The sequence below is a fragment of the Schistocerca nitens genome, chromosome 1 (assembly GCF_023898315.1).
Source record: "Schistocerca nitens isolate TAMUIC-IGC-003100 chromosome 1, iqSchNite1.1, whole genome shotgun sequence".
Lineage (NCBI taxonomy): Eukaryota > Metazoa > Arthropoda > Insecta > Orthoptera > Acrididae > Schistocerca > Schistocerca nitens.
The window spans coordinates 761,166,449-761,179,529 of NC_064614.1; the positions used below are offsets into that span (position 1 = coordinate 761,166,449).

At 37.7% G+C, this 13,081-nt stretch overlaps 1 protein-coding gene across 1 annotated transcript in view; it reads right to left on the minus strand.

The window, feature by feature from the left end:
- Nucleotides 1-246: 246 nt before the first annotated feature.
- LOC126261115 (low-density lipoprotein receptor-related protein 8-like) overlaps nt 247-13,081 on the minus strand; it is a 248,854-nt gene continuing 236,019 nt past the window's right edge. The window contains exons 9-11 of the mRNA XM_049958510.1: nt 10,546-10,665; nt 965-1,112; nt 247-859 (exon numbers count right to left, since the gene is read on the minus strand). Coding sequence (XP_049814467.1) covers nt 754-859; nt 965-1,112; nt 10,546-10,665 — 374 coding nt within the window. The 3' untranslated portion in view covers nt 247-753. The remainder of the gene's footprint in view (nt 860-964; nt 1,113-10,545; nt 10,666-13,081) is intronic.

Consider the following 13,081-nt stretch of genomic DNA (forward strand, 5'->3'; position numbering starts at 1 on the left):
AACCAACTCACAATTGCCAGAGAACAAATAAAATGCAACAATTTCATTCTGACATACAGTTATAATTTGGGGTTAATAGTAACTGTTACACTGGAGGGGAAAATGAAAAATGCTTTCAGAGTAATGGAAGCTGGCTATTGATTGCTTGATGTAACTGATGATGACATGATATTTCCACATTGTTTATTAATGTACATAATATACAAACAATTGTATGTAAAAATAATTTGTGATATGTTTAGGGAGTTTCATAAACCTGTGCTGAAAATATATTAAATTTACATATAAATACATTTATATATTACTTTACATATGTACATTTTTATGTTTTAAAATTATTACAATAACACATTTATATTAAGTAAAATAGTTTCATCTCATTTATGAACACACTGAGGAATAAGTATAGAATTCTTTGAGAAATAATGATAATTTACCCTGTGGGTTTAACATGTAACATCATCTCATTAATATAAAAAAAAATTACAAAAACAACTTACTATACAAGATAAAGTACATCATTTTTATATTACACAGAGTATTTACTTAGTCTCACAGGTAATACTGTTCATTTTATTGTTCAAGAATTACCACAAACCTTAAATAGAGTAATACACATTAAGTATTTCTGAAATTACATCTTTGGCATAGGGTGATCTTACAACTGTTGTCATAGCACAATTTACAACTAAAAGATGTAAAATATTTCTGATGGCTAAAAGATAACTTGAAAAGAAAATCACAGTTACAGTTTCACAGTTGGTCATCAGTTGTCTGTGGACAAGCTTTCTCATCTGAAAGATCACCACAAGTGTCTTCTCCATCACAAACCTCCTCCCTCATAATGCATCGTCCATTACTGAAAATGAAAATTAAAAAATAAATGAATAAATAAAATGAAGCTGTGGTTAGAGAGTATCACCCTTTACTAATTTTTATTGCAACAGCAGATGCTTGTACTTACTTGCATTCCCACTCATGGCTCTTGCATTCCCCTCCACAACCAAATGGCTCATCTGATTTGTCAGAACAGTCTGCATAACCATCACAGAATTGTGACCGGGGAATGCACTGACCGTCAGTGCATGTAAACTGCTGGGGACTCGGGCATGCTATGAGAAGACAAAGTACCTGCTTCAATATAATTGATTGATGTTTCATTTAGTGAATGCTTTCTGGTTAGCTGTACAATGTCTCAATGATTTCAGATGGATGTTAGTAGTCATCTTACACAAGCCCTCTCAGGCAAGGATACAATGGTGATCATTCTCAGGTGTAATTGTGAGATGGTACTCCACACATATATATATATATATATATGTACAATTGTTTCTACATCAAACAATTTTGGTATCTTTATTCCAATTTTTTTTCTAGAGTTTTTACAGTTCTTTTCCTTTCTTCATATATGGTGCTTGTACGAGTTACTTTTCATTTTTCTATATTTTCGTTTACATTAAATATCTTTAATTCCTGGTTAAGGTTTCATTTCGTATTACATTTCTAAAGGTATATCCCACCACTCTTCTCAGGACATTTGTAATGGATCTCTTCTTTTTCTCTAGAACCCACTCCTCACAACCAAACTATGGCATATGCACTGCAATCACTTTATAAATACATTTTTTTTTCTTCAAGTGAAGCAGTTTTAACAAGAACTTCTAAGTATGACAGATTAACACTTCTATGATGAGTAATGAAAGAAACAAGAATCTAATATAAATCAGAGGAAACTGTATGTAGTAAGTGACATAGAAACTGTTATATAACATTAAGAATATTACAAAGAAAGTGATCTACTTTGGACACATGTTTAAAATGAATAGCTAGATGAATAAAATAAATACTTTGCTATTACTGAGAAACATAATTAACATCCATATACACAAGAGACGTCAAGATACACCTATGAAGGATATTTACAAAGTCTGAAGTAATAAAAAGCAACCATCTTATGGGAGAAGAGTACATTAAACTTGTAAGGTTTTGAAGCCAGAGAAATCAATGAGGCTGGAAGAAAGTGTATGGAAGGTTTAAAGTTCACAATATGACAGTAAAAAGACAGAGGAAAAAAACAAAGGAAGAAGAGTCTAAGCTTAAAAAAATTGTAATTAATAATAAGAACTATGGTATTCCACAACAAATCAAATATGTTGGAAAGTAATTACTGTCATTAGTGTTTAAAATATACACAAATACACACCCAGTTAGAAGAGTTCTTGATATTTGCACTTACAGAAATACACTCATCAAGACATATGATGGAAATCATTCAGTGATGTTTGTTAGTCTTTCATTAATATTAGAGGTTTATAGAGTATACATGGATAAAAGGAAGAAATCTTTTTACTTGAAGCAGTGTGAAAGAAAAAGTATATAAAATTATCAGATACAGGCTGCTCTCAAAAGGTCACCATCTCTTAAGTGCACTGTACATAGACATGCCTAATTGTGAAGTTGAAAAAGTTACTTAACTATTTACCATTTCTTTTTCCATTTATCGTATGCACCATCAATGACAATGACAGTTCCAGTTTCTGATAAATGTGTTACAAATTCATAATTGGTCTTTCACTAGGTGTTTCAAGAAATATCCAAAAATAATGAAAACTGGCACTGTAACAGCCTGCACTGTGTGTATTATTCAATTGAGTGACTGTTAAACGGATTTTGCCAATAGTAGTACTACTATAAAACTGTATTGAATACTTGGATATGTGCCACAGTACCAGGCCACCAGCCTGCTACACTTAAAATACTCCACCATGGCATCTGCTCAAGCTGGCCACCAGAGGCCACCTGTGGTGGGCCACATGATTTGTGCACACGTAATGGCACCCACCATACCATCTATCAGAGCCCTCCTCTCTTTATAAATGCAGTGGTGCAGGCAGTTGCTCTCATATTGTGTTCACACTTATCATTAGCAACTGCTTGTATTGTTAACTGGATTGTTTCTATGTTTATGTTCTCAACTGTTTTTCGCTTGTATATGGAAGAAGAATAAACTTTAGTTCATTCTGGCTGTGCTGTTGTTTGTGTCTTACAGTACAATACAGTTGGCAATGAGACTGTTGTTCACTTTCATGTACTCAGTCTTCTTGGTTATTCCTTCAGTTCTTCTGTCTACTGAGACAGTGCTCCAATCTCGCCTCGAGAAGCAACAGGCTTTTATGGTTGCTATTACAAACTTGTCAGCCACATTGACTATCTAGGCCTCCACATCACTGGGGTATCCACTGCTCTCTACCACTTATGATGCAGCCAAAGACTGGGAAGCTTACAAGAAGCACCTGCAGCACAACTCCGTTGCTTTTGGTGTCACTGACTCAAATGTGTGTAAGGCTGTGTTCCTTTCTTAGGTTTTGCTTAGGATCTACCAATTGTTGTGCCAGTTAGCCCCACTCCAGGAACCTTTGTCACTTTAATTGGACAAAATGTGTAAGTTGTTGTCAAATTATCACCGTAAATGCATGCTTGTCATTGCAGCATGTATAGAGTTCTATGATTGCCTTAAACCGACCCATCAGTCCTATTGGGTTTTTGCAGTTGAATTCCACAGACTCAGTCACAAATGTCAGTTTGTTACTGGTGCTTATCATGATTCTCATGCAATTTTTGTGTTCTGTATCATCATCATTCAGTTGGTTCCCAACAAGCTGGTGTGTCAATGCCCACTACAGTGTGAGAATACTTCTTTCGCTGAAGTGTTAAATACTGCTGAGTCTTTCAAGATATCATGTGCAGCTGGTAATCAGATTGAGGCTTGGTTCCCGTTCCTGGTCATCACTCGTCAGTCAGTTTGTGGAAGAGAATATGGTAGCTGTACAAATGTGGCCTCTGCACCACACTGGACACTGATCTGCCAAACAACTACAACAAATACAGCAACAGCAGTTCACATCTTGCCCATGCCGTTTCATGCAGTATGACAGGGCTGCTTACCCTACGCATTGGGCGAGTTGCATTGACTATAGAAATAAAGGACAGCCATCTCCTGCGGACATGGACACAGATGTTAACTGTATGTCTCCAGTTTTTATGAATCAAATATTTTATCAAACTGTGACTTTACTGGATTCAATAACTTAAATGAATTGGGGATCTCCGGCATTGTCTACAGTTACTCGACATTTGGCAACTTACAATTAGCAGCATTTTCCAATTTAGGGCAATTTAAAGCTCCCACTATGTATAAATCAGTGGTTCATTTCTTGACTTTTGATAGTGGGTTTGATCTGGATGCTTTCAGCACTTCTGGTTTCTGCATTTCACATATGATGCACCTGGTTTCCGACCACATCCCTTACCAGCAGTTAGATTCCTTGTGTTCTGAGTTCTTGTCTCTTTTTCTTGGATGGGCTAGGTTGTGCCACTAATTTTGCAGCCCACATTACCCTGAAACGTAAGGTGCAGCTGCACTTTTTCCATGTGCACCCTGTTCCATTGGCTTTGCATGATCAAGTGAAATCAAAATTGGACACACTGACATCATGGGGTCATACAGCCTATTACATTGGGTGAGTGGTCTGTGCTCCTCACGATTGTTAAAAACTTTACTGGTCAGTTTCACCTGTGTGGCAACGTTAAAATTTCAGTCAATGCTCAATCTATCATTGACACCTATCCTTTGCTCCGCCTGAAGTAATTGGCTAAATTCAGCAGAGGTCAAATTTTTTTCCAAACCTGATCTATCTGATGCCTATTTATAGGTTCCATCTGATGAGGATTCTAAATGGCTCCACATGATTAGCATGCTCTTCAGGTTGTGCCAATATTAGAACTCCTACTCAGTATTGGCAGCGCACCAGTGACTTTTCAATTTGTCATGATGGGTGCACCAACAGAAGAGCACTTACATAACTTCTGCACCTTGTTCACACACAATCATACGTACAGCAGGGTTGAAGTGAAACTTGACCAAGTTACACTTTTTCAACCATCCATTGTGTATTTGGGGTTTGAGATTTCTCAGAATGGTGTTAAACCATTATGTCTTCATGTTTCCACAGTCACAGCTCTGCCTCACCCTTCAAATGTCAAAGAACTCCAAGCATAAATCTATTATGATTACAAATTTATTCCAGGTGAAGTTATGTTGTTACATCCCCTCCACAAGTTGCTCTGCAAGAACAATCCTTTTCAGCAGACACTTGGCTGCATCTGCATCCACACTTTTGAAATCTAAAACCCATTATGCTCCTCATTTGGCTAGTAACCATCCTAGCCAATGCCTGCTTTTGGCTACAGGTACCTCTCAGTATGAACTCGTGGCCATTCACATGCATCAATGTGAGGATGGTTCTAAACGTTCAATGGCTTGTGAGACAAAGACATTCAACTCTGCTCAGCAGTGCTAAAGCCAAGTTAGAAAGCAAATGCTTGCTATTATTACACCTTCAGAAAGTTTCATGTATAGGTCTAATTTCCACTTCATTATTGACCACAAGTCGTTGGTTTCATTGTTTAATCCTTCTGCTTTGTTGCCCAACAAGGCAGCACATCACCTCCAGTGCTGAGCCTCATTTCTGTCTCATTACAACTATGAAATACATTTTTGACCTACCACACATCATGCCAATACTGATGCACTGTCCTGACATCCAATGGGAATGGATCTTACTTTTGATCAGGATGAACTACTTCATTTTCACTCAGATGTTGAGGTGCAACCTACTGTGGAAGGTTTCCTTTTATGGGCTCCAATATTGCAGCTGCTGTCGCTGCCTAACTGCCTTTGTGACAAGTTGTTCACCTCATTCAGTGTGGTTGGTCAGATAGGTCTCCTGGGAGGGCTTCTGATCCTTTGTGTACCTATTCTGCCCCAGCACCTTTTGGTATTTGACAATGGTATTCTTTTAGCTATGGATGGGCTGTTGCCTTAGATTGTGATCCCAGCCACTCTATGGTGGACTGGGCTTAGCTTCTACATCAGGGACACTGAGGAGTCTCATGTACCAATTTATTGGCCCATCAGCACATGTTTCAGCCCAGCATCAGTGATGACCTTGTATATCTTGTGGTGGTCTGCTCTTAGTATGTTACCCAACAGGCAGTGTCATGGGAGACACTCTCTCTATGACCTGCACTGCTGCATCTATGGGAATGCATCCAAGCTGATTTCATGGACCCCCTCCTACATTCTTACAGGTTGTTGGTTATCAGTGCTTTCTATATATTTCTATAAATCATCTGTTCTCATTCAGCATCAGCAACTATGATTCAGGAACTTAAAAAAAAATTTTCCTTCTGATGGCTAATGGTCCATAGTTTATGTCTCAGGTCTTCCGCGATTTGTGTGTCATCGAACGATCAGTTATGTGACTGCTCCTACTTTTCACCCCCAATCTAATGGTCTTATCCACACATTCAAGGTTCAAATGAAGCAGTATGTCACCAACACATCTATGGATGACACCTTGACACATTTCTTTAGGTCCTACAGTTTATAGCAGTGGGGCCTCTGCGCCCAACCCAGATCCTCTATGTTCGGCAGCCATGCACCCTCCAGCCACTCCACCAACACTAGTTGGCATGGCCTCATTGTGGTTCACTCCTGGTTCCAAAGTCTTAGCTCGTGGGTTTAGCTACCAACCAAAGTGGATTCCAGCTATGATCCACAGCTGCTGAGGCTGCAACCAACGTATGGTGCACACTAGTGATGGGCTGATAGCATGCCACCACAGCCAGCTGGGTCCCAATGCCTCAGTGAGGGCCATGGGACCACTGCAGCTTCCTCAGCGCCTGTCCTGGCCTTGCGGGATGTCCCTTCTCCAGAGATGGATTTGCCCTCATTGTGGATGTTGCCATCTCCTGCCTGCCTTGTAGAGTCCAGTCCACCCGGGAGCTGCTGCCTGGCCTTCCAGTGATGCTTTGCTGCCACCAACAATTCTGCCACTGGTCATGCCAATGCCTTTGGATCCTTCAACACTGGTGTCCCCTGTGCCCTCACCTGAGTGGCTGGCACCTTCACCATCAGCGCAGTCTCATTGTGTTGAGGGAGATGGCATCAAGATGCTACCAGTGCCTTGTCACCAGTCCTTTCATTGGTACTGCAGCCCGTGGCCAAGGCCACACAACTTATGCCCCTACTCACTGGTTCTGGCCCACAATCTTCTTCCACCACTGACATCACCTGTGGTATCTTCCACCAAGGCCATGGATGTTTCAACAGTCACCCCAATGCCCGCATCAGCAGAACATCCTTTCTCCAGGAGGGGTGGGTGCTATAACCCTGTGTGTAACACTTTGATGAGCATTACAGTAGCAGGCCACCATCATGCTACACTTTGAATATTCTGTCACTGACATGTGCGCGTGTCAGCCATTGGAGGTTGCCTGTGGTGGGTCACTTGACACACACACCCATGGCATGGCATGGCATGTGATGCACCATCTACCAAAGCCCTTCTCTTTATACATGCAATAAAGCAGGCACTCGCCCTCATATTGTGTTCATACTTATTTTAAGCAACTACTTTCATCAGTACCTGGTTTATTTATGCTTTTGTGTCTACATTCTCATCCGTTGTTGGAAGAAGAATAAACTTTGTTCATTGTCGCCATGCCAGTACTTGTGTCTTACAGTATGATACAGGCACACAAATGCAGACTGACAAATTCCAAAAGAAATATATCATATAGTGTAAGATCTGATAAATATGGAGGCTAGCCAAGAGGGTTACAGCCATGCCCATAGTGTGTTTCATCATTTACTAAGACTTAACATGTTTCACAAGCCTTCAGGCATTTCAGTGAAAATGGGAATGTAACTCTGTACAGTTGTAGCAAAAAGTCATTTCTGTTACTCATTTCTCATAAGAAGGAGTTGATCGTACATCAATGTGCTCTGCATTTCTTCACTGCATGTTGGGGTTCATGTATGTCTTTTATCATAGAAGTGGTTAATCAGTTCCTCAGGTAGGAATACTGCAGTCATCTAGCCACCTGTAGCTTTACTGGGAAATACTGATCCTTATATAAAGCAGCCTTCCATTATTTCAGTATATTCACATTTCTTCAGTGCCCGATACTGCTGATGATTATAGCTGTAAGAGCTTTAACATACAAGAACCAGCACAACATTCTCCTTGCTGCTAGCTTTGGCATGCCTTCTTTTATGATTCACTTTAAGTGTATCTAGTGCAAAACTGTCTTCTATGTTTTCTCCACAGTCATCAAAATGCTCAGGATTTTTGCCTTTACACAAAGATCCTAATTTTGAAATCTTTTAAAACCATCAATTTATATTCCTAAATGGCAGATATTACTGAATTGCACATAAATCTTTTGGATCTGCCTTCACATTAAACTTGATAAGCATACTATTAGTACTCATCATAAACTGATAAAGTTAATGTGGCTGATGGTGTATGTTATCACTTAAGGTAAACAAGTATTAAGTCCATGCATGACAGTTCTCTTGTGGTTGGTCCACATTTATCTCTCACTTGCCTATGGTGAATGCATTACAGTTTGTAATGGATGTTGTTGTTTTGTAAGACTATCAGTGTGAATGCTGAACATTAGACCACATACTTTTGAGCTGGATGAACAATATGAAGTAACAGAGGAGATGGACTTTTTGAAGTAGGTATTTCATTTTTGTTATTTTATTGCCAACTCTATTGTGGCTAGGAAAAGGTAGCTAGGAATTTTATATTAATGATTTTGAGGTTATGTTTGCATGTAACTAAATAAATGCAGTTTCTGTTTTGCCATATGAGATGCACACCGACGTCATGAAAAAACCAGTAATACAATAATGGTGTACCTGTGGATTAACAGGTCAACAATATTAGAAAAATTCTGCATTTTACTAAGTATATTTTTCTGAGTATTATGTTAAAAGTGTTATTCGTTGAGGACAGGAGGCAAAGAATGAAGTGTTTTTCTTGTAAATGCTGCAGAAGAGTAGTTGGGATAATGCATCAGATACTTCCTTAAAAAAATATCTTTAACCTGGAAAATTATCAAAAGTCAATGTTACCAATAACATTTTTTGGAAGATGATAGTCCATACAGTTTCATCTAACCATACTGATGTGCCATTAAATCTGAATCAAACTGAATCAACATAAACGTGTGTTGTAAATTTTATGCAAAGATAGTTAAGGTCAAAAGAATTGACATATTTTACACCACAGGGTACTAATTTACATCATTGTGCAGTTATAAGCGATTGATTAAAATTTGAATGCATGTTATTTATGTTGCTGTATATCTTGTCAATGCCATACTGGAAAGTGAGAATGGTTTTTCTGTATTAGGCTACATCTAAGAAATATATCAGCTCTGATTCTCATTAAAAAGGAAGAGAAGGCTATGTTATGGAAAGTGGAAAATATTTCTTATGCTCTCCTGTCAGTCAAGTTTATTATTTAGTTACTACTCGATCAAAAAAAAAAAACACTTCTATATTTTTGGCTACACTTCACAGTCGAAGAGAGGGCTGAGTATTATAAAAAGTATAATTTGACATAGTGGAAACAGAATTCAGGTTTTATTCATATACTGATTTGAAATTTACAAAACAGTCAACGGAATACTGAAGAAACATTAAGCATTAGTATTAAGAACCATACATTGTAGTGAGGGTAAAAGTAAATTTCACAGCTGAATGCAATTCAAATGAAAAAGGAGTATCAAATATGACAAACAGGTGTATATATAGTCATTCCATTGAGGCATGACAAAATGATCCTCAAAAGATGTGAATTTTTTCTGTACGACAATCACAATAATTTGAACATAAACTGACTGAAATGAGGTTAGCTGTGGAATAATTTACTGGTCTTAGAATTATGACATGGAGAATAGAGAACAGGTGCAATAACTAAATCGTAATATAAGAATTGAGGTTAATGTGCAAATTTTTTCCAGGAAACAGACAACATAATGTGTTTCAGTTTTAGCTTTACAGTTTCAGGAAAAATTGACTAGAGAAACAAATCTGGCTTGCAGCCTACAAATTACACATTATTATACTAACTAATGCAGTTAAAAAATCTAACAACAAAGGCAAATATTATGGAACTCATATTTAAGATGAGGATAAAAATTCTAATAATGACTCACAGGAATAAATTAGTTAGTGCTCTGTATCTTCTAAGTGCTTCATTATATTTAACTTTTCTACCATGGATTTATTTTTTTCTACACATGGATATGACAGGAATATGACATCAGAGCTCATTTACTATGATTACTGAATTGTTTTATTTAGTCTTCTGATACAATGAGATATGAACATTACACTAGTATAAATACAAAATTGGTTATGTGATGAAGGAACTCTTACAATCTAAATATGATATGCTACATAAGAAGTCTATTTTACTGTGATTACAGACACACATGATGACATTCATCATAAAGAGAGATTCAACTACTTCTAGGCAATCTTTAAAATTAAAACTGTCGTCTTTAATATGTGGATCACTACACAGTTTTTCTAGAAGTAGAACGTCAGGTTACAAAGTCTGTATGCCTATATTTATGATACTGTTCACTCTATAACAGGGATATCTGAGGTAACTGTTTTACCTATTGTGCAATTGAGCTCATCAGAGCCATCCCAGCAGTCTATTACACCATCACACTTCTTTCTTGTTGGAAGGCACGATGTACTATTCCCACAATGAAAGTTCGACTCTAGATTGCATTCTGAAAGAAGAAAACAATCATTACTCTTTGCTCACTTTTGTCACAGTAAAAGAGAAGCACATTTCACTAATTTCAATATTTTTATAGAGTACATTATACGATTTTTATCAGATAGTGTTTATATTTTATTACCTGTCTGTTATTAATAAGTGTAAACCTAATCAAAACAAATATTTCTCAATTTTATGATGCTGCAAATTTGACACTGGATCTGATGAGTGTTTAGTGTCTTATTTAAAGCTATCCAAAATTTACAGTTATGAACATGACTATACAGGTATTTTGGACCAAAGGTGTCATATTTTGTACTGCCTATGTATTAGTACTCTACTGTGTGATGGTGATGTAATATGCATTCTTGTCTGTGGGTCCACTTCTGGTTTAATTTGCTTCTTACACCATTTTTCCCAATCTTGAGCATTATATTTTATCTGTCTGTGGTAAGATCTTATGGGACCAAATTGCTGAGGTTATTGGTCCCTAATCTTAAACACTACTTAATCTAACTTAAACTAACTTATGCTAAGGACAACACACACTCATGCTCAAGGGAGAACTCGAACCTCCGATGGAGGGAGCCACATGGACCATGACAAGACGCCTCAGAATGCGCGGCTACCCTGTGCACCTCATTAGCATTATAAAATCATAGAAAATTGTCTCCTTGTAAGTTATGACTTTCCACAATCATATGCACCTTGCAGTAAATGATTTACCTTTTGTAAAGTCCAGTCTTCAACAATGAACAATTTTTTGACTGAAGACTTTTCTCTCCAGTGTCTCTGAACCACATTTCTACTACTTCATCTAACTCAGACATAAGAGAAATAATGTAAGAAGCAAATTACATTTGATGGTGTTCACACAAGAAAGCATCAATACTGTAAGTGAAGGAGTTTTTTTCTGATCTTTATTTTTTTACATGTGTAAACATGTAATTTTAGAGTGCTGCAATCATGTCCAGTCTGGACAACAAAGGGTATATTCTGCAAAAAATAAAAACCATTGCAAATTGCACATGGAATTCATACTGCATTATGAAAGCTATTCATCAAGATGACAACATCAAGTTCCATCTTTGACAGCATATCAATTTATAGCATTTTTCATTTGCTACTAGAAGTCATTCTTTACTCATTAAATACTTTTCTGTGACAAATACTCATCATCTCTGTGTTACAGAGAAAAGTGTCTACCTGAACTGATACAGTGTATGATATGTGTAACTGATTATAATGAACTCAGATTCTCTCAGAGCAACTGGTGAAGTTAATAGTTAAGTGTCTCCCTCCCCTCCATGAAAACTGTTTTGGAGAGTCACATCACCGGACTTGAATTTAGTGAATTGTTGTCATATCTTTCATACATCCTCAGCAATAATAATAACTTCCTGTCAGATTAAAACTGTGTGCTAGACTGGGACTTTAATCTGGATGTAGGAGATGAGGTAATTGTGGAAGTAAAGCTGTGAGACTCTGTGAGTGATGCTTAGATAGCTCAGTCAGTAGAGCATTTCCCCCATGAAAGGATAAGGCTCCAGGTTGAAGTCCTGATTCAGCAAACAGCTTTAATCTGCCAATGAGTTTCATCAACGTCATTAATAACAAGCTCTTGCATTGCCACTTGAGTGCCAGTGTATTGGAATGTGGGGTTTCAGTAATACTCTCCATAATTCACAGTGCAACCCTCATTGGAGATGCGGATTACATGAGAATTTTAATTTTTGTTTTGTCACCACAATTCTGACAGAAAATCTGAAGGAGGCCTTGAAACAATGTCCGCTGTGTGTGTGTGTGTGTGTGTGTGTGGGGGGGGGGGGCATGCGCGCGAGTGTATACCTGTCCTTTTTTCCCCCTAAGGTAAGTCTTTCCGCTCCTGGGATTGGAATGACTCCTTACCCTCTCCTTCCCTCTTTCCTGATGAAGCAACCGTTGGTTGCGAAAGCTTGAATTTTGTGTGTATGTTTGTGTGTGTATCAACCTGCCAGCGCTTACGTTTTGTAAGTCACATCACCTTTGTTTTTAGATATATTTTTCCCATGTGGAATGTTTTCCTCTATTATATTCTAACCATTTATTTAGTTAGTCTGTGGGGAGTTTGGCCTTTAAGTAAATTTTAGTGAACTAAAGTTTGAGCACTCCTCAGTTATTTTAGCTAAACACTTGTCTGTAACTTGGCGCATGGGCGCACTTAAATGATCAGACTATCATAATAACTTTTGAATTTCCACACATTTTAGTATTACTCCAAACACTGGGAATTGAAATAAGAAGGAACAGAGAATGGATGAATGAACTCAAAGAGCAACATACAGAGCAGCAGCAGTACATTATGGGCTATGCAGAAATAGAAGAGAGCAAGATTAGAGGCACAGGCACTATGAATATAGTGTGGGACAATAAGTTGGGAATGTAGA